General features: G+C 42.8%; 1 protein-coding gene across 1 annotated transcript; it reads left to right on the top strand.

Annotated features, from left to right (window-relative positions):
• The first annotated feature begins 10153 nt into the window (after positions 1 to 10153).
• Positions 10154 to 27420, top strand: hs3st1l1 (heparan sulfate (glucosamine) 3-O-sulfotransferase 1-like1). The gene is made up of 2 exons (XM_084709871.1): positions 10154 to 10356; positions 25954 to 27420. Exon 2 carries the CDS (start codon positions 26147 to 26149, stop codon positions 27086 to 27088), a length of 942 nt encoding a protein of 313 aa, XP_084565997.1. The 5' UTR covers positions 10154 to 10356; positions 25954 to 26146; the 3' UTR covers positions 27089 to 27420.
• Positions 27421 to 27852: the final 432 nt, after the last annotated feature.

The following is a 27852-nucleotide window of genomic DNA, read 5'->3' as shown; positions in this document are numbered from 1 at the left end:
TTGTTCATGTAAATGTGAGGCCAAATGTGTTCAAAAACCAGATGGGAAATCATCTGGTGTGCATGGCACACACAGATTCAACACGATTCATTCTGAAAAGCAAACAGGTGAAATAAAAAAAAACAAAAGCTAAAACTTTCCATTTATCTGCTGTCTAAAAACCTGGCAAATGTGTTTGCAAACAGCTGCTTAAAAAAAAATTGAGTTACTTTAATGTCCACAAATTTAATGTAGCAAACAAAACAAAACAAAAACCTGCTTGATTCTCATTAGCTTACATAACAGATGGCATAAATAAACAGGACATTATCTCAAATAGAGATCTGGCTATCCACTGTATTTTACTGTTTCATTATTCTACATGACTTTCCATTAGCTTTTTAATCCATACCATTTTCCAAATATCATGATGGGAAAAGTCTATTAAAAGATCTAGATACATTAATCATGGACTAACATGGTGCCATCATTTTAGCTCTGTATCCATGTACCTGTCAATGGGATGAGAACACAACTGAAGCAACACACACACACACATACACACACATGCACGCACTAAGACACAAACACATCCACACACAGCTTTAAATAATGAATGCCTGTCAATCAGGACTGGTAGTATGGTAATTACAAATTGTGATGATGAATGCTCCCTATGAGACTGGAATTCCACCATACTGCCTACTGCCCACTTTCTTTTTTGTCAGACCTTAAACAAGGTGACATGCAACTGTTTGTGTGTATTTTCTTAGCTATAATGTTCCTCCTGGTACAGTATGGGAATAATGATGTGAGAAAAGAATACCCTGGAGGTTCCTTCACATCAAAGTAAATATACCATAAATTCCTTCAAGGAAAATATGCACAAAGTCTAGTGTAATGAACAGAAAAGCCTGTCCTGTTTTGCAGGTTCTACCATGTATTGAACAATTTGTGTCCCTAAACCAACACAAATAATTTGTGTAAACCCTTTCAAAAATAAGTGTTTTAAATTTGTTTACCTCATTTTTAGGAAATTCAAAATCTATTCACAATAGCTCTCAAAGACGGGTCTCTTTGCATCTCATTCCAAGTCATCCCAGTGCACAGAACCCAAAAGGTTATCTTCAAATCTTGCGACAGTTTTAATACTTGAATGTTTGACACTTACATCTTAGAGTGTTGCCTGACTTGATTTTCATGCGTTTTAAGTGACCAACACCCATTTAACCTGTCGGCTTGAATTTGTGGGAGGAGCTATTGAAGCCATGTAGATGTAGTACTGTAACTTTCCTTGCCTTACTGTGCAGATGTTGAGTGTTGTACTTCTTAATGTTTACCAAAGGCAGTCCTCTCTGTGAATCATCTGAAGTTGAGTGTAATTAACAGAGAGGTTTCTGCGCCGTGTAGGCTTCTCCGCTCTCAGCACCATGATACATAAACAGCATCCCGATTAAAGATGCATTTTGTTTGCTGCCTTCACCCTCTGATCTCTAGACCCCCCACCTCCAAACCTCCTCCCAAGCTTCCCTTCCCATGAGCCTTGTTTTGAATTCTCCTGTAGTCTCACTAGTGAGGGCAGGGCCCGGAACCTTGACTCTGACCAGAAACAAGCTATCCGCTATGATACACAAATCATTAAAACTTCGAAAAATGAATTATTCACGCTTCAAAATAAGGCTGACTGTAGGAGCATGTGCGTTTTTGTGTTTGTGTGTGTGTGGAGGAGGGGGTGCCAATTTGTGATTATGTGTGTGAGTATGCATTTATACAACATGTGTGTGCCAATATGTGCTTTTGTGTTTGTGTGTGTATGGGGATTCATGCATGTGTACGTCAATGTGTGTGTGTGTGTGCATTTCTGTACGTGAGCACCATTTCAAAGTTAAACATCTTGTGTATATGTGTGCATGAAAGCCATGCTCTGAGGCATAAAGACACAAATTCATGAGAAAGACTTTAATATTCAGCATAAAACTGTGGAGGACTGTTTAACACTGCTTGAACCTAAACCATAGGAAGAATTCCATTACCGTGGATGCGCAAAGAGCAGGCTTTATCTCTACACTGAATAAAGTATTTTCAGAGAACATGACTGATCAAATCACCAGGTACCCCTAAATAGAGCTTGTAAACTACCTTGACACTGTACACCCTCATCAGAAATTTCCTTCATATCTAAGTCAAGTGGCCCCTCAAATGAGCAAAAAATTCTAAAACCTTGGCAATCCTTATATTTAAGAGCCTTCTGCCTCAAGTCTCAAACCCCATTCTTACCCATATCGAGGAGCCAGAAGATATACGCATTTATATTTGATGGAAGACCTTCAAAAAGTGATGAATGGCAATTTCCTCATTTCCTCTATTTCACTTTTAATGATTGGCCATCAGGTACAGAAGGTGGAAAGAGCAGGGCAGGGCCATATAGAAAGAATAACTCAAATCATTCTTCTATTTATTATAACATTAGTGAGAGGGCTGTGGATAAAATGTATGTTTCCTGAATAGTATAATTTAATCAAACACTTGAGAACACCAAACAGAAAATGTTTTCGAATGTGTGACAAATTAGCCTTTTTGTATACTGACATTTTCAATCTGACAGGAAGGTTAAAGGATCTATACCTAGCTAACGCCGAATACCTCCCTGTTCAGCATTCAACTTGAAGGAGCTAGCTGGAGTTAACATCTGGTGCAGGTGGTGTACTGTAGCCTGCTTGCACATCAAACTGCATCATGCATCATACAAAAATAGACAATTTTTAGCAAGCTGAATTTACATTATTTAGTCGAGAGACTCTACCTGTTAATATGCAAACAGCATCAATTCAGAAGCAAAAGCGCAGTTTGCTTAGCGGAAACACACGGGAAAGTGGGGGGATATTGACTGTGGAGGCCAAGTGCGAGGGAACAGGCACAGTGAGTTTATCCTAAAATGATTTATGTTAGCATTGGACTAAATGAGGTGTGAAGAAAGCCTTTCCTTTAAGATTTGGTTCATTTGAAGATATATCTGCGGCACTAGAGTGGGATGGGCCATGTGATGTGTATGTGTGCATGTTTGTGTGTGCGTGCGTACTGCATGTGTGTGTATGGTGTGGGCATGGGCAGACAGGTGGGTGAAACTTCCCACTCTAATTGATATCCCCACTGTTCCCACTCTGTCATCCATGCCCCAACTCCTCTGGAGAGCTCCCCATTAGGATGGATGTGTTGGAACTCACACAGCAGATCAGCACCCAACAGAGCCTGGCGTCTTTGTGATGAATCGTATAGAGAGATAAGATGCTGTTATTATAGCCTAACGTGCACTGAGCCAGTTATACCTCATGAGACAGCACATTCCCCTATTATCAGGTAATGTGGCTGTAGAGGTAAAATGTGGTTAATGTTTGAGGAAGATTATCCTCGGTTCGGTAAAATACTGGGATGACTAAACAGCCTCTATTTGTTTTTCACATTCCTCATGCGTAGATCCAACAAAGAAAATAATCTAAATGCATCCCAGGTAATCATGTCAGTCAGTGCCTTCAGCAAATATAGATCTATATCTAGACAGTGCAGGTTCACAATTCAAAAAACATCCTCACACAAACACATGACTTATTGATCAGACCTTTTAGAGATCTGTTGGGTAGCTCCACTTTGTGACCTTGTTTGATCATGTGTAAGATATGCCATACTACTGGCAGGCCACGAGAAACGTGGAGAGAGTGTTTATACCGGTTCAGCAGTCAGCTCACAAATTATTCATTGTGTATGCCGACCAAGGAACATTCACACGTCTGTGTCACCTGGAGTTCACAGAAGCATTGACGTGTTCATTTGAATGCTAGTGTTTGGGCAGTTGTGCAGGGGCACCTATTGAGTGAGTCCTTATGTTGTGAGAGGAGACTGTGGTTTTGGAAATTGTATTGTGCTCCTGAACATTTGGCTTATGTGCATATTGTTGCATTCCCCTAAAAGACCCACAGGATATATAAAAATGCAGTGCTCGTTCTTTTTTTATTGATGATGTTTAATTACCCTCTAAAAAGTCTGGACTAGATCCACCTTTTATCGAACTGGCAGTCTTCTTTGTCTTTTTGCAAGCTTTCAGTGACTTCACATTTTCTGTTGATGCTGTCTATTCATTTGCGATGGTTTTCTATGAACACTCAAATGTACCTCAGCCTGGAAAATCTAAGCATCTAGACATCAGACAAAGCTTTGGCCTTGACAACTCCATTAGACCTCCCATAAGCCATACCACAACATGAATAAAACATAGGAAGCCATAGAGTAACTGCAGAGAAGTACATTTTTGTTCATAACATACAGCAGAATACATAACATACAAGTCTTTTATTGTCAGATGCACAGAACAACACAGGGTCAGACTGGGCACTGAAATTCTTAGGACGAGACAACGCAAAGCAACCTTTTTCATGTATATACATATATATAAAAAGAAAAAATCTTCTCACAAATCCTCACTGTCATACATTTATCTATTCACCATGTTTTGAAAGCCTGACATGTTGTTCTTGATATATATCAAGAACAAAACATGTCAGGCTTTCAAAACATGGTGAATAGATAAATGTATGACAGTGAGGATTTGTGAGAAGATTTGTCCTCATTAAGTTGAAAAGGATAAATTGATTGGAGCTAAACATTTCAGGTACTGAAAACAGCAATTATACGGATGCCATTTCTGTAACACTGGAACCTGATTATCTCAAGTTCTGGGTTCCCTGCATCTGCCTTGAGCTCAACCTCAATACATATGACAGAAATGTGCAACGCCGCAAGAAAGTTGTGAAAAGGAGCAAAAACTCAACAAAGGCTAATCTAACTGTGGAAAAAAGCCATCACACTCTGTACTGTAAAGGGGACACAAATAACATCAAAGGTCTCTGGTAAAAACAAAAAATATATGGTTGAAGAGAAAGGTAAGACATGATTGGAAATTAGTGTTAAAAATGGCAGGTGCCGAAGCCCATATTAGTTTTTTGTTTAACAAGGTATTACTTACCTATTATGGCTATGGAGGTTATCAATATGGCAAGATGCCTCTGTGTTGTAAGGTCGGCCTTGCCCTCCGGCACAGTATGTAGATTATTATGCTCATAACAATGCCCTCATAACTATACCCTCATAACTATAACCTCATAACTATATATTTTTGCCTCCAAAGTGACCTGTCTCTCAAGCCTAACTCTGGCATTTGTTCAGCTTTAAAAGCAAATAAAGTTCAGAATGTGCACATGCAGCACTTCAAGGAATAGCCCTTACACCTCATCAAATATACATTTTGCTTTGCATAAAAGTGTTATGATGGAGCCAACAACACACTCTCTCTCTCTCTCTCTCTCTCTCTCTCTCTCTCTCTCTCTCTCTCTCTCTCTCTCTCACATTTGTCATATTAATCCAGACAGCAAGGAAGCTTATTGTATTTTTGAACGCCCCTTGTATAGTAGTGATTTATTAACATGGTAGTGGTGGGGGGAGGAGAGCGGTAGCATACTTGGTATGTAAATCTTGTCAATGTCATTGACATTGAACTTCAATTGAAATGTGTATCTGAAAAAAAGTCAGTCGGTTAAATCACTTTGTATTGCGGGTATAATATGAGAATGCAGAGATTGTTAGCTAAGAGAAAAGAAACAAACGTATCAGAAATCTTAAAGAGATTACAGTTTTGCAGCCAAATGACCTTGCATCTTTAGTTCAAGTTGGTTAGTTGTAGAATTAAATGAACTTCGATTAAACTGTTTTATCTGTTTATTCTGAGCAATTACCACATTAGGCAGAAACAGGTGCAATCGTTAATTGGCAATTAGTATGAAACAGTTGAAAGGTGAAAACATAGAAGTTGTTACAGTAATTAGTCACGACTAAATTTAAACAGCACTGTTGATTATAGCCTTATTTAACTTGTTTTCATTTCCATTACCACACACAACTACTAAAAACCAATGCAAACTGTATATGAATATTTGCATTAAAATACTCGCTTCCTAATTCCCTGTAAACCCATGTATTTCCATATTTGGCATCATATTCATACTTGGTTCTACTCTTGTGAATGGGATATCTTATATTCAGAGCGCTTAACTCTCTCCCTGCTCTCCCCATGCTTGACCTAGTTTTCTGAGTGCTAATATGCTAGTGAGGAGACGTGTGGTGTCGGCATGTCAAATTGGCTCACCATGTGCCTGCATCCCACTTCCTGTCAGTCGCTCATTTTTTGTTGTTAATGAAAACTTAACCAACATTACAAATGGATGCTGGGTTCTACAGAGAAGCACAGGGGAATGAGGTATTACAACCAAGTACTTTTCATAAGCATGAGGTACATGTCCGACCATTTTGTTGGCTAGCTATTGAGTCCTTGTTTTCCTACATAGGGAACTAGTGTGTAAATGAATTTAACTGGTTGCCAAACCCCCTCAGTTTGAGTACAGTCATAGTATGTGTTGACTTTCATTCAGAGGATCCAAAGTTGAGCTGAGTAGTGTGGTGGCCACGGGAAGCATTATGGACAAGGTACAAAATACCCTTACTTTTATGACTGCAAAAACTCTGAGAGAATGCTAGCTGTCTGAGTTTTTAACGAAGAAGAGAGAGTTAATATAATCACAATAGGCCTCAAAAACTAGCATTAAGGAAAAATATAATCATTGAACTGGGATTACCCACACCATGGTTGGTATTCCCTGGCAGTGCCAGGCCTGAGTGGAGCATAATAAACTTCAGAGGGGAAAAAGGATGTATAAACTGCTTCAGTAAATGAGCTAATAAAAAAAATAAAAATTAGGAACCAAATGCAATGTAAATGAATTGACACGGGCTCCAGGAAAGTAGACTTTGGAACAAAGAAGTGCAGATCACCTGTAGTCACTGTGAGTCGTGTAGGCAGCAGATGGTAACATTGTCAGCTGTGAATGTGTTAAGGAAAACACCTTTCGCACATCACCTGCTCCAAATTAGTTGGGCTCATCCCCTCCTCTGCGACAACACTGGATGTGAACAAGAAACTGACAGCCTGTAAGAGCTTTCTGTAACCAGAGACACAAAGTGAATCACTTTACTCATCGGACTGCTTGGCTTCTGTCTGGGAAACTAAATGTTTATCATTGTTTGTCCTTCCCTCTCCAATACATTGTTCACACGGGCATAATATAGACTAAAACTGCTAAAACTGTTGAAAATCAATCATAGAGTACAAGACAGAGCAATAGACCTTCAAACACTTCTGAGGGAAGCGTATTCCTGCTTTTCAAATAAGCTGTGTATTTGCAGCTTCTACATCACCTTGTGCCAAAACCAACATCAGAGTATCGCTTCCTTCATCAAAATTTGAATTTGGACTCATGTGTCTCTCAACAAAGTATCTGGAAGCTTCTGCAGTCCTTCTTGGAAAGGATGAGAGATAGCGTGCAGGTCTCCAAAGGTCACCTTTTGACATTATGGAGTGATTGGGCTTTGTTCACTAGGTGAGGGAGAGTGCTTTCCCATTACTCTCTGTGTGGAGTGAGGCTGGGTGAGGCACAATTGGGAGAGCGGATGGGAAGGAAAAGAGGGTAATAGCTCTTCGTCCTCTCCTGTGGGAAGAGAAAGGGATTTCATCTTTATGTGAGAAGCCGATGATGGGATGGCCTCTTTGTCACCATGGCAATTTAAGTCATTATACAAGCCAGCGCCAGGTAGCTCTTTAACTTTCCACTCTGGCACCCACTGCCACAGCTACCTGTCACAGGAGAGGAGCTGGTGAATCACGCTCCTCTCATTTAAACACCTGGGCTTGGTCAGACCTGTTCACAGCAGTCAGACACTTCACTTCAGACAGTCAGAAAACGTTGACTATTGTGGAACAGAAAGTTGCAGTCATTTTACAGGAAAGGGGGGATAAGTCATCTCAATGTTGATGCTTGCCATTGGACAACACTCCAAATTTCCACTCCAATGACAATGGTTATTAAATCATCAAGCTCAGACAAACTAGCAAAATCTCACTGCAGGGTTCTGGGTTATAATCCAGCCTGGGCCATTGGCCCTGCATGTCCTCTCGTACCCTTACATTTCGTAACTCAACAACAGCGTTGTTTTCTCCTGCAGTTTTTCTGGGAGTTTTTCCTTGTCTTCCTTGAGGGTTTAGGTTGGTTGAAGGGCAGTTCTATGGGTGTATGTGAAGCCCTCTGTGGCATGCTTGCGTGTAAAAAGGGCTATACAAATACATATTGATTTGATAATAACTCAACAAAGTGAGTAACATAATGTGAAGCAAAGCAAAACAAGAATACTGGAGAGTAACTGACTGAGAAATCTCAGTCATCATGGGTATCCTTATTCTTACCCAATCTCTCCTTAAAAGGCTTCTCCAGCCGCCAGGGCGTAGCTTTTCATTGCAGCTGTCGATAGAACAGTATTAATACAAGCAGATTCATTCCTGAGGGCATTATGAAACTCTCCCTGACTTTGTGTGCTCAATAAAATATTCATCAGCTCGAGTCTTCACCGGCCCAGGACAGACCACCACTCCTGCTGTCACACTGTTCATGGAGGGGATCATCTGCAGTTAGACCAGACATGCACACACAGACACACACAAACACACACACACACACACACACACACACACACACACACACACACACACACACATGCTTCTGATAACATGATCAGATAATTCTGTAACAGTATGTACTATCTCAATCCATTCCCTGCTGACAAGTTGCATGATATGGGTTTTTACAAATAATCATCTAATTACTATTAGAAATTAGCAAGGTCTAGCATTCATCCTATGAACAGTGATGTGAAGCGTGAGATTTATGTAAATTTGACATTTTTGAATAATGTTTGTCTAATAATCCAGTGAGAAAAAAATATTTTACCAGACATGTCACTTGACAGCAGAAAAGATTATTTCATGATTTCTGAAAAAGGATAAAAACGACACTGTCTGCATTAAAAATCAATTTCCAGCTCCTCCTCTAGACTTTAGCTGGTGTCTAGGTTCATATCGGCAAAGCTCCGAGAACAGATACAGTAATTTGGTGTCAAAGTCAACATTTATTCACAAATGTCTATCGGTCAATATTATTTGCAATCTGGGTCTGTGTTCAGTCAACCATTAGCTTTAGCCTTACAAATAGCATACATTTTTTACAAATCAAATACGATGTTTCCCCTCTCTCTAACTCTTCCAGTGCTGTACTGTTGAAATATAGATGTGCCCTCTCAATGCCCTCTCTTTGTCTCTCAATGTGAGTCTCCAACTAGCCACCTAGGTTATGACATATAGTCTAGTATGTTCACGGCAGCATAGTAAATGAAAGAAGGCAGGCATACACACTTGATCATGATTGCATTGTCAAGCTTCAAGTAGACACACAATAATGAGTGAACAACTCAAGATAGCTTCTGAGTATTAGTTCATATGTATATTTGGAGGATATTATTCAAGTTGGGATTTAGAGGACTCATGTTTTCAGGGTTGGAGCTTCTGTGGAACCCACTGTGCTGCCCACCATCACTTGTTCACTTGAGAAGTATGAATGACTCAGTCAGGAACATCTTTCAACCAGACCTTATCCGATGAGGGTCAGGGCAGGAGAGGGGTGTCACTGGATAGGGAAGGGTATACCTTAGTGGTTAGAACATTTGACTGCAGATTAAAAGGTCGCAAATTAAAATCTCCTGTGCAGCTGCTTTGTAAATGTTGTCATCAATAAGTGTCTGCAAGATTTGGTTGGTTCGCTCAAACACTGGTCACTGGTAATAATTACAATATGTGCGTGAGGGAAATTATCAAGGACCTTTTTTGTTGTTAAGGATATCCAAAATAAACACAATTTTAAATGCCAAAGAAAATGAATGTGTTGTAAATAATTATGGTGGCGTAACATAAACATAATTTATTTTCTAAAGCATTAGCCAAGGCTACACATCAAAGTAGGCTGCGACTGGATAGACTGACTATCATTTAAATGACCCGTTGGAAAGAGACAGGACTGAGCATTATCGGAGAATGCACCTGCTCTTGCATCGCCAGCAATTCACCTGGTCACCTGACGCGCCAACGACTCCTCCCCACTGTGCTACGCCAGGGCAGCGCTCAGCACAAATCTGACCGTGCTCCGATATTGCATGGTGAGTGGCTGCTACATACAAAGAGTGTGCAGTCTAACTCACCTCTGGGTCTAGATCTACTTTTCTGCCTCCGAATGAGTAAGTGGTAAACGTGGTTGATGCTCAGGGTGCGCTTCAACAAAAACGAAAGGGCGACGTGTCTTCTACATCTTCTACAGCGACGGAACGCGGGTTCAGCTGCTCAAGCCCGACCATTGACTTGCGCAGATTCCATCACAATCGCGGAGTCCTTTCAAGGTAACCAGCTTTATTTTACGACACAATCTGAGCGATTCATTCAAATGTCCCTACACTAGAATATTTATCATGTGGAGTCTACGATTATTTTAATCAGTTGTCACGATAGCCACCACATGCCTTCATTAAACAGGGATAATTCAAAATAACAATCCTGATATACTGTTATGTACATTTTACGTTGGACTGAGTCGTTGTAGTTAAATGGAATTGTGATTTCGTGGTTTACGAGCCCCTCAAACTCTGAAATTCCGTGCGTGGTACGATTAAGCTATAACACTGTAGTGTAGGCTACCTTAAATACCATTTGAATATAGGCCTTTATATTACCAGTGGTATGTCAAACTTTTACCCTCAGTTGGTTTTAGAATGTTCTTTTTTCCCGAAGGATAAAGCAGGATTTGTTGAGCTGAGGCCCTAAACCCATTTGCGTCTTTAAAACAATGGATTAAAACTTTTAAATCTTCAAATCCGATGTGGCGCTGACTTTGCTGTAATCACACCGATAATCGGGGAATTAGAGGGTAAACGGCATGTCTGTGTCAGCGATTGAGCCGTCCCAATGATCGTTCCATAATCACCCAAATCAATCACCTAACAAGCTCCAGTCGTTCTAAGCCGCTGTTTACAAGTTCTTCTCTTGCAGTGAGAACGTAATCCCACGGGTCGATTGGACATGGCTGGGAGTGCAGGCAAAATAACGACACCAAAAATATGCTTTTGGACATAGGAGCACCTGAGCGCAGAACACTACGCAACGAGTCTGGTCTTTTATACTACCCAATACAAATAGCATATACCAGCTAAACAACGCAGTGGTCAATTACTGTTTTCTATTTTAGTTCGCTCTAATATGGTTTGAGGGATACATTGAATGGGCTTAATGATAACTGTTGCCTACACAAATACAATTTTCAATGGCGTTGCTTCCCAGTTTCCTCTAGCAATCCTTCATAACAACAGGCATTTATCATTGCCATTGGCTGTGTGGTTCACCTTTTAATTACAAGAGTGAGTGTTATGCAAACTTTCAGCTCAATTTCTCAAGGGGATAAGTCAGGATCAGACAAGTTTATTTATGTCAGCATTGTGATATGATATGATGTGAACATGTTCAGGCATCAGACCCATTTTAGACATTTGTTAATTGTCTCTGTGAAACAAAATCCCTGCCATAAACCAACTGTAGACGTTTGTGTTAGTGTGATAGACCATCTCTATGGGGACAAGCTGATAGTTCGATAGGGGCGGTGGAGAGGGGCACAGCTCGTTATTTTCATACTCGACCGATTACTATGAATGGCAGTCTATCTACTCATTTCAGTGGTCATGTTTGATTGTCTTTTTGCTTTGTTGTCTGTACAGTCGGACAGGGCAGGCAAGGGTGAGCGCTGAGACAACTGGGGTTGCGATTTTGTTCAGGAGGGTATTCCTGAGAGCTTTGGAGTTTGAGTGTAGTTGCAACCGGAATCATCTTTTCAATTTTGTACACATGATGAACCCAAGGGAGTACGATGAAAAGAGTTGGCTAGGTGAAAGGGTTGTACAACTGAGGAAAGGTGAGTGGGGGTGATGAATACAGTTCTAAACTCTTTTCAGAAAAGTTTTTTTTATGTTTTGCTTGATGTATTTTTTATCAATTGTATCCTATTCACTTCCATACACACAAAAATGTTTCCTTTTCAAGTTATACATCAACGAAAGACCACAAGAATGGTATTAATATTATATGAAGTTATGTTTGCTGAATTAAAAGAAGATACTAGTCAGGCGAGGAAATGGCAGTGGGAGTTTTAAAACATGTAAATGTATTCTAGATCTGGAATTTTATTATGTATTAATATTTTGGGGGAAATGTTGGGATTCTCCCTCAGGAGGTGAAGTAGCTATCATGAAAGCAGCAGCTCTTTCACTAGTTATGTGTGCCAGATCTAATCTGCGGGCCTTAATATCTGGAGTTAATTAATATTCTCCTGTTGGAAGTAACAGTCTTTTCTACTTTGGCCGTTAAGGGAGATGGAGAGAGGCTGCTCGCTACAGGCTGTCTGGAAGGTGTGACCTCTGTTGCCATGGTGACGGGCTTTATGAGGGCAGGTACCACTTGAGATGGCACCTGTCAGATCTAAGATGTCACATGTCCCCTGTGATTGACTCTGATTCCAGATAATGATAGCGTTGCTCATCAGTGTTGGCTCCTGATTCATCAAGCCCCATAGCGGAACACGGCAGCCTCATTTGGCCTTGGCTTTCAACCTCTCTTACGTCTAAGACCCAGTCACTTGACCCAGGGCACTGAAGTGCCTGAGGGTTTGTACCAGGCTTGACTACCGGTTGCTCTTTGATTTCAGCCCTGGACCCTATTATTATTCTTCAACTCTCAACAGAACATTCATCATTGTTATGGTAATCTCACATGCAGGCTGATTTCCTGCACGGGCGTGGAGTGGAGCATTCTTCTCTCTCCCCTGTGGACTGATTACTGATCACACTAACATTTCCCATCTGCCTTCAGGCAGGAAATCAGAGGATTAGCAACAACTTCATGCTTATTCCTTCCGTATCTTCCAGGCTTTTCCGATCCTACCGAGGCCATTGTTATTTTAAGTAGCTTGGCAATTGAGCGTGGAAGCCGCAGCTAATTCCCAGAGTCTTGGAGATCTAGTGTGCCATAACGTTATCTCTTCCTAGCTACTTCCCCCTGCTTTTCTTGCCCTTTCATGCCGCCAAGGGAACTGGTGCGAGAGAGGACCGTGAAGTTGGCTGCCAGCCCCCTCCTGGCCCCCCTTCCTCCCTCCCATCCCATGCTCATACATTATAGATAAGTCACTGTAAGTTACAGCACAGGGGCAAAACTAGGCTAATGCCCAGATTTGCATATTTGTGCCAAACTCCATTATTCATGAGTTTGCCAGGCAGTGCTACACCCAGTGTAAAGCTACCTAGCTGGGCTATATCTCTAAGGCTGATCCCACATGGCCCAGCGTACCCGTGAGCGCTCACACACGCACCCACCAGCGCTGCATGAAAAGCAGTATTGATGCAGTTGTCTGATCAGCTCCAAAGCTGCAGCTCATCAAAAAGTCAGGGAAAGACAGAGGGCCCCTGCCTGAGGAAGACTGGTTAAAGAAACCTGGGTTTGGATGATGTGCCTTGATATTTTGTACCACATGGGAGGCTTTGTAATGCTCAGTTTGCAGTCTTTTGGGAATAATGGGACAGTGTGGGTGGCGTAGAGATGAAGGACAGCCTTGCCACCTTGTTCAGAGCAAACTTCATCCTGCACATTGTCATCAAGGCTTCAATGGGAGCCAGACACAAGCATTTCCAAGTGATATGAAGTAGATTTATCATCTCCCTAAAATTGGCATCTTATTTATTAATTACCTTTGTTGTCCCCCGCACTCTCTCCATACACACACACACACACACACACACACACACACACACACACACACACACACTTCTCAGCCTCAGATGAGTAGGCACATGTCAAGCAGATCACTCATTATTTGGGGTCGTGTACAGTACAGGCTTTTTCATGTTATCTCCATGCCTTGTCATATTTGTCACATTAATGGAGAAGAACTCTTTTGACGGATCGTGGCCCTGTCGTGTGGAGTTTTGATTCTCCTAATTTTCACTCATCCTCCAAGAATATACTTGTGTGTGTGTGTGTGTCTGTGTGTGTGTGTGTGTGTGCTGATTGTGTAGATTTGTGTGTGTGTGTGTACTGAGGTAAAGGGAGGCCTGTGGGTGTCTGTGTGCGCAAATGTGTGTGTGTGTGCGAGAGTGTGTATCACTGCATTGCCCTTCTAGTTGAACATACACTTGCCTTATGCTGGAGGCTGTAAGATAATTAATTTTTATAACATTTCAGTGATCTCTGACTGTTCTCATGTTTATGAAATATGCCCCTATTCTGTCTCAGGGCCTCAGAGTAGAATATTTTAAGACATAATGTAGGAAGTTATTTTATTTTAAATGTGTTTAATTGAAATGAGGCTTGGCACAAAAGCTTTTTTTTCTGAACTCCAAGGAGATTTTAAGATAATGAGGGCATTCATTTGTCTGGGAGCCTTGACAAGGTGATAAGGAGGGACATCATTTAAGACTTGCTTTATGCACATATTATGCATATTAAGTGGTGTCATAGCAAGTGTTGGAACCGCTTATAAAACAAAGATATAGCTTTTGTCACTCAATGGGAAATGAAATCAAAGGAGAGAATATGAGCTATTTCTGCTTGGGACTGTTCTTTTAAACTTGAAGTGCTAACCAAAATCATTTGAAACGAGTAACTTGAGGCAAATAACTTGTAAATGTCAACAAGTCAGCTCGACTGCCACCAGAAGCAGTGCTTGACATTTGCCGGAGAGGAAGAGATCTTTGTATGACTAAATCTGAAATATGAACTTTATAAACATCGATTGAGGTTTATTGAGGTGTATGTAGGTAAATGGAAGGCTAGCTCACAAAACGACAATCCAGGCAACATGGCTGCTCCTCTACTTCAGATGTGTGGGATGTGTGATTATTTATTGTTTTTAATTGGTTGAACCCACTCTTTTACAGCTGCAGCTGGTTAAAGTGTTTTATGGGGGTTCATGTGTCTGTTGTCAGTGCTTAGTTTGCACGGTAAAACGCACAGTACAACCTTGTTTAGGTGCTTGTAGGTATGGACACAGTGATGCCTTGGCCAGTGTAGAAGCCTCCATGGCCTGCGACCTATAGCTGTGAGCACCATACACACATTCCATTTTTATTGGACCAACCACCCGACCAACAGAGTGAGCTATAGAGCTGTTAATCACAGCTGCTAAAGCCAGAATGTTCAGAGACAAATCCCAGGGATTTCTATAAAGAACTTTGTCTTTTGTGTAATTTTGTATAAACAGTGGCTGTACGTTTGACACAAGGCTGACTTTTTGCTCTGAAGTGGAAAGGGGGAGCTGAATTGAAGCTGTCCATGGTTCTGACTGTCAGAGGGGTTTATTGTGGTGGTGCTGAATGGACAGTGTCGATAGAGCACAGGTCTGTTTGCACCCAAGGGTTATTTGAACACATTTTGCAGAAGAGAAGTTAAAAACCTAGGCAGCTTTGTGGTCATTTTTTGCAGTGGCTGTAGCCCTCTGTGATTTAATGTAGCATAGCTCCGTAGGGGGAGAGTCATTGCCCAGCAAATTAAACCATTACCTCCAGTCGGAGTTAAATATGGAGAAATGACTCATTTAATATCCGATTACTCCTTAATACAGCAGTCTAAACAATGGGAGACGTTCATTTCCAGATGTTAATTCTGCTACTCAGAAAGATAAGGAGCTGTAATTTCTGGCCAAGGATGCTGTGGCGATAGAGAGACTTTATTAAAAGATGCACAGTTCTAAGGACGGTTTCTGTTTGGATTCATTATTAGAAGATTCTCCGTGCTGGATATTTGTCTTCATTATCGTGTGGAGCGCTGGCCAGATAACACCACCTTCTTTGCCTTCCGAGCCTCAGTTCCTCACGACAGTAAGGCTGTTTCTTATCGTGTGGCTGCGTTCAAGACAACTGAGCTATTCTTATGTGCTGACAGATTTACAAAGGTTAATCATCAATTTGGGCTAATCTAAGTTAAATACCAATGGAGCCTCTGGTGCTGGTCACAATAGAGATAATCAGCCGAGGCCCAGAACAATCATGTGTCTAAATGGGCAGACAGTTCATTTGGGTGTTATAAAAAGGGATTTAAGGCCAAATGGGAATTCTGTCACTGCCAACCAGTATTAATGCTTTTCTCCGTAGTTTCAAGAAGAGCATTATTGATTTGAATATCTTCCATCTAAGATAACGGACTTGATTATTCACATGTTGTTGTTGCACATAGTGCTTGATTTTAGTCTTTGCAATTCAGCACATATTTATGTGTAAGCAGCCCTAAGGGGAAAATAGTGTTTGAATCCCCTTACCACACTGTTGCTGCTGGTGAATTGGTTGATTGGTTTGGAAGTCATGCAATCAAGGCAAAGATCTCTCGTCTTCATTCTTTAAAAGTAAGTAATTAATTCTTCCTTTTCCCCCTCAGTGATTACTCAGCGACTAGGAATTGGAGACATAGTCATTACAAGAGTCTGGTAAAAAGTGTCTGCCTGGCTAATTACAGCTAGACCTGGTTCACCTCTATTCTGGTCTAGTCTGTCCTAATTTTGGCCTTTTACCCCAGACAATCACACAAATGTTGTTGCACATTCTTATTGACTGGGACACTGTTGGTGTATTACAAATATTGTGAATTCCAACTTAAAAGTTAAGATATTACAGTGACCCAAGGATTCATAAATGTAGTTTTTGTATTAAACCTGAGGAGGTTCAGTTGCAATAGTCTTTTGCATGCTTATCAAGTTGAACAACAAAACAAGAGCCACTTAGACAAAAATAACCAGATTCATCCTGAAGCTGCTGAGTTGTGGGTGGGGGGAGGATGATGGGAAAGAGAATCAGCCAAACCTAATGGCTTTGACAGTAAACTCCACTTGCAATACAGAATGACCTCCTTAAATAAAGATAAGGCCGAAAGAAAATCAATAAACTGAACACATTTAGAGAGGTCTTGCTTGTCTAGACAACCATGGCATTCATGCACTAACACGCAAACTTCCCATGATGTTCTCTTTTCAAAACCCATGTTGCTTTGACTAGCGCCTAGCTCTAGATTGAAGCCGTCAGACACGGCAACAAAGCCAGCCAGCAGCACATCCTGCAGATGCCCTTTCTACACCTCCTTTTATGCCTCCCATTATGCTTTTGATGTCGGGTCCACAAACTTCTCTAATTAAGGATTCTTCTTCAACGGGTTCTCTCATAAAATGGCACTCGCTGCGAAAACGTGGGCTGATAAAAGCAATTATTGGGCCTGCGACCTCCATCGCCTCTTATCTCCCATAAACACTTCAGCTGGTTTTACAGGGCCACGGAGGTGGCGGAACGAGCAATAAGCCAAAGGGGGAAGAGGGGGCTCCATGACTTATTCATGAACAGGACCGGAACACAAGGGCACAGATGAAAGTGACAGAGAAATAAGTTTTCCTCCGAAGTCATCCCACAGTTGTGATAAAGCTAGTCGGAAACTCGCGAACTGATTAAACTTTGGCCGGCTCACTTCTTGTCTCCGCATAATGAAGTTTGGGATACCTCCCTACGCTCCTATACTTGTAATCTATGGGAAAATCCGCTTGTTTAATTTTGATTGGGAAAATTGTTGGTCAGGGAGTTCAACACTAGTTTCTGGATTCAGGTCAGCTCTGGACTGAATTGACTGAAATGATGGCCGATTCCTCACCCAGGCCTAACCTGATTCTGTCAGACTAGTAGAGCTCTACACACAGGATCATTGTCGTTTCCTTTCAGATAGACTTTTTTATCAGACACATCAAATCCTACATCTCTCTTTCCCACTGTAATGGATTAAATTCACTTAGAGTCAGGGATAATGAAGTCTCTTTCTCATGTCTCCTCATTGCAGCGTGTGCTCCAATTCTTAAAACTGATGACATAGCCACCTCTCTGTGGAGCCATTCTAAGAAGGAGTGCATTGTGGGGTAGTGTTACAGTACACACACCTAAAATATCCTTTTAAAGCAGTGTTCCCAGACAGAACAAAGGGGGGGGGAAGTATGAGGAGCAGAAAGAGAAAACCAATATCCAAAGTTGCAGTGATATACTCATGAGTTCCTGCGAGGGCACACTCTGGAGTCTGTTTTGAACTTGACATGTGTTTGTGCTGCTTTTCAGGCAATATGGCAATGGACAGTGTTGTCTGACAGACTGGGAGGGGGGGGGGGCATCAGAGGAGGTACTTTACTCAATAATGTAATGATGGCGCTCTGCCCCGGTCGCCGCCACGACAACCGGGTAGATGTGCAAGGATGTTTACCCCCCTCCCCGCCATCTCCCTTCCAATCACATATCTGTATACCCCCCCTACCATAGAGCCAGAGCTGTGGTGTGCAGAAATGGATCTGGAGATGTCATTATAGATAAACATCTTCCCGGCAATCTTTTTCACTCCCAATGGTGGGAAATTACTAGGATGCTCCCAGACGTTTAGCATTTGTTCTCTCAGTCTACCTTCGAGGTGTCATATCTCAAGGCTACATATAGTGTTCCCAAATTGAACTTAACACAGACACGAGGCACATTCAGCTTATTACAGATTGGATCCCTAAATCAGTGGTACAATATGTGGATGCATTATTAACCACACAAACACAAATGTCATTAAAAAAGGGTTAAACTAAGTATAAAACTGCTTTAGTCATGTTTTGGCTCAATAGCTTTGACCTATAAAGATCAAAGCCTTGTGATTGGGTTACAATCAATTGGCAGCACACGCAGGTCTTGTTACTACATGAATTACTTATGTTAATCAGGTAATGTAAGACTGGGATTGTATCATTTTAACATTGTGTTTCCCATGTCCAAGGTCACTGGTAATGTATGAATAATCTTACAGCTCTGTGCAGCTGTCAACAACGATCAATAGCACCTATGATGTCCATATTCCCACAGTTCTACTTGGGTTGTTTACCGATCAGACACACTGTACTCATTTTCACTGTGGGGAGCTACCCTCCACTCACTATGGGATTACCTACAGTCCCATGAATGGCATATTATTAGTGTTAGTTCCCAGCTGTAGCAACAGAATCGCTCCAGCGCCTGGCAAGCGCTATCAGTCCACAGAAGGCCCCAACAACTCCAAAGTTTGCAGTGTCTGCTAAGCACATATTTGTCATGGTGCAAAGCGCTGGTGGGACCATGGTGCTGACTGTCCAATAAGACGCTGAGCTGCCAGAGGAGGGAACAGAGCCCAAATAGTACAGAATATAGAGCTACCAGCTGTACATTAGAGGAGGGTCCCATGATATTATGTCTGCATGGAAGGCCACCCCTCTCCAGAGCATGTTATTATATCCCAAGAGGCGAGGGTTGAGCTATGTTATGGAATAAACCAACTGTACAGCTACTGCTCAGTGCTGGAGTTCACACTGCAGTTTGCTTGTTGTCCACGCTATTGTGTAGTGAAGTGTATTATAGTGTAATGTGCTTCTCATGAAGGGTTAACCAACAACAACAAAACTGAATCGAGAAATGGCGTCCGCTAACCAAGCATACACTTTACCTCTTCAATCAGTTGGCTGTTTGTGCATGCCCCCCCCCACACACACACACACTGCTATGAATTCTTTGTCAGCACCAAACATCCCATGCCATAGCTTTCTCATTAAACTATTCATCAGATAGGCCTCATCAAAGATTAAGACCATCCACGCAGTTCATTACAAGATGCCCTGCTTTTTATTTGATGAAGTAATTCATTCATTATGTATGTGTGTATTGCTGCTCGTAGGAGGCCTTAGAGACAGGGGAGAGAGCAGGCTCATCCTTCTAGAGAACAAGAGATGGAATGAGAAAGAGAGAGAGAGAGAGAGAGAGAGAGAGAGAGAGAGAGAGAGAGAGAGAGAGAGAGAGAGAGAGAGAGAGAGAGAGAGAGAGAGAGAGAGAGAGAGAGAGGATAGACAGCAGTAGAGGAAGATGAAGGGAGATAAATGAGGATCGCAAACAAGAGGGTGAAAGCGGAAGAAAATCAAGTGGAAGGGAATTTGTTTTGATGAAGTCAGGGAGTATGTGTCACTGTTGGATTTGGTGTTCACTTTTAGATGAACCGCAAACTAACGACTTACTTAGAGGTTGTAGGATCTGCTGCCTTTTTTGGGCTGAGAAAATATATAATGAGCTCACGTTAAAGTTAGAGAGGATGAGAGAATTCTGATGAGACCTGAGAGCCAATCCAGCCAATCCAGTGGCATTGGTGCTTCATTAGAACTGAGTGTCTGAATGAAGCACATGAGGGCACTCTTTCATTGGATCCCTTCTCATTATTATCTCTGACTGGCCATAGAGTGAGTCAGCAGGACCTGTGATTGGCTAAGCCACTTCACCCATCCACTTCAGTCATCAAATACTGAAAAGTAAGTCCATCTGTGAGGAACCCATGAGGAACCTAGACAATGATGATGTTCAGATGTACTTTAAATCAGACATCATCTGCCACATTGAATGCACAGCTAGGATAATAATTTTGTACAACATGTGTGGTGAAATCCAAGGTCTGTATGTTATTGTAAGAAGAAGCAAGGATCAGAAACAGGTGAAGGCAAATCTCAAGTGCTATTTTATGTCCACATTTCTGCAATAAGTAAGAATGGTTAAATGTGTCAACAACACCCACACACAACCATGAACATGTATGCACAAACACAGCACACGCAACAAAACGAAATCACACCACCCACAGTAATCTGAGACAAAATGATGATCTGAATACATTGCTTTCTTACAGAAGTTTGCTGCAGAAGTGAAAAAGGGAGACCCGATTTAGCAGGAAGACTGCAAAAGGATTAGAGTTAAAACACCACAATTAGTGTCTACGCTTAGGGCACACATACCTCAGTGTACCAGTTAATGGCAGATTGTCCCCTTTCGCAGCCCATAATGAGCGCTGTAGATGACTTGTGGGTGTGGATTAGGTCACTGTTTTACTAACGCTCTCCAGAAATAGCCAGAAAACTCTATGCTCTCTGCTGAAGCTGCCACCGTTTCCTTTAATTACAGTCAAAACAAACCCAGCCTCCCTTATTGTGATTTAATGTATGGAGCTGTGCTGATGTAGCCTGGTGCATTCCTTTTCATAGTAAATGACATTTCATGAAACTGGTTATGGATTGTGTGCTTGTCTATCTGGGTTAGGTTTGTGTTCGAGTTGGTGGCAAGGCATGGATCATTCTTAGCGGTAAGTTTAGATTTGTTAATAAGTAGTCTTGTCTGTCAAGGTGGGTATGTCAAAATGTTTTTTAACTTGAGCCACCAGGGGGTCTGTTAGAGTACAGAAAATCTATTTGGTTTGATCCTAGTTGAAAAATGCATCTATAGAGATGAAATATAAATGCAATGAAATGCACCAGTTCTCTTAGACACATGCTCAGTGGTCCAGTGGTCTGGACACCATGCTTGTATTATACCAACCACAAACAAACGGACACGAAGCTTCAAGCATTTAAGCATCTACCCAGTGGAGCTCGTTCTTCTTGGTAGAAGCTGTTGTCTGAATTCTGTTCTATGATCAGTTATTTGCCCCTAAAGTCCAGTATTCCATTTTTATAACTGTCAGTTGTATCATAACATTTTAGATTTGAGTTGCAAGGCATTGGAAACCAGAAAGCAGCTTTCCATTACTATCCATTAATAGTTAGTTCAAACTACAGTAACAATATCTAAAGACTTTATTGCCATATTGGGGTGTGAATGTATTATGCCACTGATCCCACAGTGCTCTTCACTACATCCATTATTTAAAACCCATACTGTAGGTGGGAGTAGAGTCTCAGAGTTAGACAGTGTGTGGGAGGCAGTGATACCCCACTGTTTCTCAATGTTTATGGATGTTGGAGGAATAATGGGTGAGAACAAGGGAGGATTCATAAAATGGAGGGAGCAACGGTGAAAAAGTTGTTTTTGTGTTTACCTTCGACAGACCATCTAAGGGGGAGATAGACAGATTTGATTGAGATACGGGGGGGTATCTATATGGAACCTGTTTGGTGTGATTGTTAAAGAAGACTGTGGGTTTGATTAAAACAAAAATCCTACATCTGCTGTCTGTGTGTACCAGAGGGGGAATGGCAAAGACTGACTAGCGATGAAACGGCGCAGGAAGAGAGAAGAAAAAGCGAGGGCTGGTGTGATGAAGAGGGCTCGCTCTGAGGCCTAACCTCTGTGTTGTGTGCTGCCGTTTGTTTTGATCATTACATCTCCACAGCAAAAGGAGCTGCAGTGCTGCTGATTGGGCCTGTGTCCCATGTGCCAGCATAATCTATCAGAACACAGACACACAGCCCCAGTCACAGGCCCGCTACCGCTGTTCACCACTAGAACACTGTAACAAGCCCCCAGAGTCTGACCAAGGGCCATCCAACACCTATTGGAATATACCTCCTATGTGTGTGTGTGTGTGTGTGTGTGTGTGTGTGTGCGTGTGCGTGTGTGTGTGTCTGTGTGAGTCTTCCCAATTAAAGAGTGGGCTAGGTGGAGCAGGACTACTTAAAAACATTTTAGAAATACACATTTAGGATGATGTAGCCTGACATTGTCATACTCATAATTCTAGTCAGAATATGAGTCTGAGAACTCTCCGTTGCGCTTTGACTACGGGGCGTGTTTCAAACGAGCCTGGAAAACAAATGCCTCTTCGCTCAATTGGATAGACCTACAACCAATCAGAGCAACGTAATATGTTGTTTGTTCAAAACAAATTCAACTTAAGCGCTCTTTTGTGACGTGGGTGATTACGTTACTGTTGATCATCTGTCCATCATCATATAAAGCCCGCCTTGGCAATTTCATTGGTACGCCCAGATTCTGGTTTTCTGTAGTTGTTCCCCAATACGAGACCCTCCAGACCCAACTTCCCGACCCAATTTTTTGGGGGGCGGGGAGAAGTTGGGCTGGCAGCCAGGCTAAGGACGATGCCATCAACAAACCAGAGTAATTGATTTTAGACTAAACCGAATGACTATGTAATGAAGCCCAATTATACCAATAATAGTTTTGTATTAATGACCCAGTAATGAGGTCCTATTAAGAAAACAAAGCTAGGCTGTATAATACCTGCTGCTTGCCATGTCTAATAGTAGGTGGAAATGGTTGAAAATAAATGAGGGTTTGTTCTTTCTTCCGCCATCCGATATGGAATCAGCTGCTTTCTGTAATTAGTTGGAGGCTGGTTTCCTGTGGAGCTAGCAACCTGTGGCGTCTCCCTCGGTGCCTGGTAGGATGATGAATGGCGGGCGCTGAACCGGGAGGAATGGTAGTACACTGTTGGCTGCAACTCCAGGAAGCGGTGCAATCGGATAGAAGAAAACACAGATAAGCTAGAGGTTGAGGTCACAAAAGGTTAGCACACCGCTGTCTGTAGAAGAACTGGGTCCATTGTCCTAGATGAGTCATAGAGAGAGTCGAGTTTCATGAAGACCTGAACTTTTGATCCATGGTCACTTTCCCTCCACCTCAATGTGACCTCTTGCATTGTTGTAGAACTGTCGATTCTGCCTGCTTCGGCTTTGTCACCTGCCAGCGGCCCTTCTACATTCAGTCCAAATAGTGTTGGTTAAGTGGCCTGCCAGATAGTGTGCTGGCTGTGCCGTGAATGAAAAGCTGAAGATATGCATCAAGTGCTGAATAAAGCAATGATGGCCCAGTTGGATGTGAAACAATGGCTCATTCCAGGTGGCGGTGGGCTGAGAGGAGTGAGGGGAATTGGATGAGACAGAGAGCTCGTCTGGCTGCCTGGCTGTTAGCATTGGACTTGGCAGCTCTCTGCCAGGGAAACGCTGACAGGCAGGCGTGCCTGTCACAGCACATAAGTGCCTCCCTGCACAGACGTCCACAGAGCACCTTTTCTCTCCGCTTCTCTCTCTCTCCATTTCTCTCTCTCCCGTCCTCCGCCCCCGCCTCGGCACCGACGGCTAGGTCCAGCCCCCAGCCCCAGTCTCTGTGTCAGCTCTAGTCCTATAGCCCCACCTGCCTTCACGTCGTCTGTCCCCAAGATCTGTCTTCAGAGCCCAGTCCCTGTCCCCTATCCCTTGTCCCTGGACACCGCTGATAGTTCCAGAGCAAAGCGGGTGTCACTCCCCATAGCGAGCAGTAGATATACATAGTTAGTAGGCAGAGTGGAAGGCTGGCGGTGTCTCTGTAGGAGCAGGCGACCGCCTGGGAGCTTGAAGGTGCCAGGAGGGTCAGCTGGTCCGTCTCTTGAATGATGGCACAAATGGCTCTGTCCCAAGTGTACTGTGGTTCTTTATCATTAACGCTGTACTGCTCATTCAACATTCAGTAGGAATGACAGAGCAATTTAATGCATCATTAAAGTCAGCAGGACACAGAATACCTCAGTTATTTGGTATTATTTTGCCATGATTGCTTTTTCAAGATTGAACTTGAGGTCACACAGATTTTCACTATAATATAATTTACCAATCGCCATTGATAGAAACCTACTTGTTTGGAACCGCTGAGGGTGAATATGTTGAACAAAGCAAGTATGAAACCAGCCAGTGAAGAAGACAAAGAAGCCTGTCTTCAGCGACAGACAAAATTATATGTTTACCAGACTAACAACTTAATAGGATGATACCTTGCAGATCCACTAAATGTCTAACTTTAGGTAACCTCTACACAAATCCTGATTTGTTACCAGGTCGTGCTACCATGATGGCATGAGGTATGAGATAACTATGACCAGCAAAAATGACTGCCACTTTTTTTGCAATGCAAAATTGCAATGCAAACAAGCCAACATCCTCACAAAGTGATAGGAGATCACCCTTAGTTCCTCCGACTTCCTGTCTCACTGCATGTCGTCCGGCAGATGAACATATGTAAACGTTTGGAGCTGTCCAAGTTTCAAACTTTGTCAACATTTGATTGCTCTAAACATCCAGGCTCCCTTCATTTATAATCAGATACCTGTGCAATATTATTATCTTGTCATCCTCTCACTCCCTACCCAACCCCCACATGAAGTGTCCCACTGTTTGAGATCCACAGATTAAGAATGCATTACATTTACATGTATTCATTTAGCAGACACTTTTATCCAAAGCGACTTCCAAGAGAGAGCTTTACAAAGTGCATAAGTCGCTGATAAAAACAACAAGATAGCCCCAAAGCATTGCGGGTAGCCAAAACAAGAAGCACACATTGTGAACAACCAAAAAGTAAGTGCCAAAGGGAAAAACCATAAGAGCATGTAGTTAAGCAAATTACCATGTCTTTTGGTAGTACTGGCTGGTGTTTACACCGCAAAGCAGTTGGTTGCTCTGGCGTGGGAAAGCAACTGGTCACTGAGCTTGTTTTCTGCAAGAAAGTGTATGAGAGGACTATTAAGGCTAAGGTCACGAAGAGAAAGACAACTATTTTCCATCTCTCTCTACTCCATTTTTGGTGAATTGAATGACCCCCAATGTCAAAAAAAATAATTCTGGAGAATCAAAGTAATCAAAATGTAGGATTTTATTTCAATGCCTGCTACTACTTTGTCCTCGTGGCCGACTCTCCTTTTGATGTAGATGTTCCAGGGCAGGTGTTAAGTGTATTGATCTGGGTGGGGATTATGACCTGGTAAAACAAGATGAAGTGGTCTGGCCTCTATGTTTTGGCCTCCAGCCATACTTGCAGATCTCAGACACATTTTGTAATGAGTTGTGTGAATCTTTTTCAGACAGTTAAATTACCACATTCAATACATGCAAAGTGGCTCTTTTTATAGGCTGGGGGCTCAAATGGGCCTTTGGAGGGAGGGAGGGAGGGAGGGAGGGAGTGAGACGCAAAGGGAGATCATAAAAAAAAAGAGGATGGACTTGAAACTGACATGCATTGTATCAATGACGTGAAAGCTGTGTCAGGTTAAAGAGGAAAGTGCCTTGGGGCGAACTAGCTTCTCATTCTGCCGTAGACGTTGAGATCTAAGTTGTTTCCTGTCTTTTTTTGTCTTCTGTACAGATGTACCACGGACTGGCTGTGAGACTGGCTCCTCGTCAAGTTCAATGGCAAACACAGACTCCTGTTCTCCGCTCCCATACGCTTTGATCACAGAGATATGGATCTGGTCCACAGTTAAACCAAAAGAATTCTCTACCTTTCCTTTGTTCTCTTTTAGCTCTCGTTGACCATCTCTTCTTCTTCGTTTCTCATCATGGCCCGCTTGCTGGCATCTGCCTTTCTCCTGGTGCTTCAGACATCTGCTGCCCCGCCGCCGTTTGTCCATGCTGGGGACAGCCCAACACGAGACACCCTAGATCTGGGCCCGGGACTATTGGCCAATGACACTGAAGATCAGACCCCGACTCCTCCCCCTGGGACTAGCAAACGTGCCCCCCACAGCATCATCATTGGTGTTCGCAAGGGGGGCACGCGTGCCCTGCTGGAGATGCTGGACATCCATCCTGAGGTCGCAGCTGCTGCCACCGAGGTGCACTTCTTCGACTGGGATGAGAACTACGCCAAGGGTTTCGACTGGTACCGGGAGCTGATGCCCTACTCTTACCCTCACCAGATCACAGTGGAGAAGACACCCGGCTACTTCACGTCCGCCCTGGCGCCTGAGAGAATCCACGCCATGAACTCCTCCATCAAGCTGCTGCTGATTCTGCGTGACCCCGCCGAGCGGGTCATCTCTGACTACACGCAGGTCTACTTCAACCGCCTGGAGAACCACAAGCCCGTGCAGGCCATCGAGAACCTACTGGTGCGGAACGGAGCCCTCAACACGCGCTACAAGGCCATCCAGAGGAGCCTGTATGACGTCCACATGCGCAACTGGCTGCGCCACTTCCCTCTGGAGCAGATCCACATAGTGGACGGCGACACTCTGATCCGGGACCCCCTGCCTGAGCTGCAGAGGGTGGAGCGTTTCCTCAACCTGCCCCCCAGGATAATGTCCTCCAACTTCTACTTCAACCAGACCAAGGGTTTCTACTGCATCCGGAGCGACGGCCGGGAGCGCTGCCTCCACGAGTCCAAGGGACGTCCCCACCCCGCTGTCAACGGTACAGTCCTGCAGCAGCTTCGCTCCTACCTCCGGGAGCACAACCGCACCTTCTACAGGCTGGTGAAGCGCTCCTTCGACTGGCAATAGCACAGTCCCCCCTCAACCCAAGAGGGGTTTTAGAAACCACTGGCCTGAATTGCTGAGTGCTGATTGGACATTTCAATGAGGGCAGAAGCACTTTACAAACCCCAGACCCCAAATGCTCCTGTGAATTGCCTCTTAACTCTGCTACCTTGTCTGGCAGTTCTGCATTTATAACTGAAAGCAAGAACATTTTAACTACACGTGTAAACGAAAAACAAAACGAAAAAACCCAAGCTTAATATGTAATTCTCTGTGCCGAAAGTGAAGTGATTGCAGAGTTGCTGCAAAACAATTTTGTGAAAACGATGAAGATTTTTTTCTTTCCTTGTTTGATATTCTTGTACTTGATAATAAATTGTTCTGCTTTGAAATGTGCCTGCGGAGCAGGATCGACTTGTCCCCTCATTTGATGTGCCTCGCAGCTCAGAGCCTGAGTTATTTAGGGAGTATTCACAGGTTGACTGAGGCATTAGGATAAGCCTTTGAATTGCTGCGATAAGAAGGAGGACATTAATGCAGGAAAATGGTTGCCCTACAGCGGTGCTTTGGTAGTACAGAAATCACTAATGATTTTGGACATTGAAGTCAGCTAGCCCACAGCTAAAGCAGCCAAATCATAAGACTCAGCAAGCGAAGGTTCAGCCAGCTCATTTTTCGTTTCACCACTGTTCAACAGTTTGCACCTGCTGTAGGAGGCAAAAGCTAAATCACATGCCTAACAGGTCTCGCAGGGCCTAAATGCTGAAGGGGCAGTTCCACATGAAATT

This window comes from Hypomesus nipponensis, chromosome 11 (assembly GCF_054491055.1).
Source record: "Hypomesus nipponensis isolate SF chromosome 11, ASM5449105v1, whole genome shotgun sequence".
In the NCBI taxonomy this organism is placed as follows: domain Eukaryota; kingdom Metazoa; phylum Chordata; class Actinopteri; order Osmeriformes; family Osmeridae; genus Hypomesus; species Hypomesus nipponensis.
The sequence above is the reverse complement of the archived record's forward strand: the minus strand, read 5'-3'. Positions and strand labels throughout refer to the sequence as shown.

Excerpts from the sequence above, each read along its gene's own strand:
- hs3st1l1 (XM_084709871.1), top strand. The coding sequence starts at position 26,147 with ATGGCCCGCTTGCTGGCATCTGCCTTTCTCCTGGTGCTTCAGACATCT.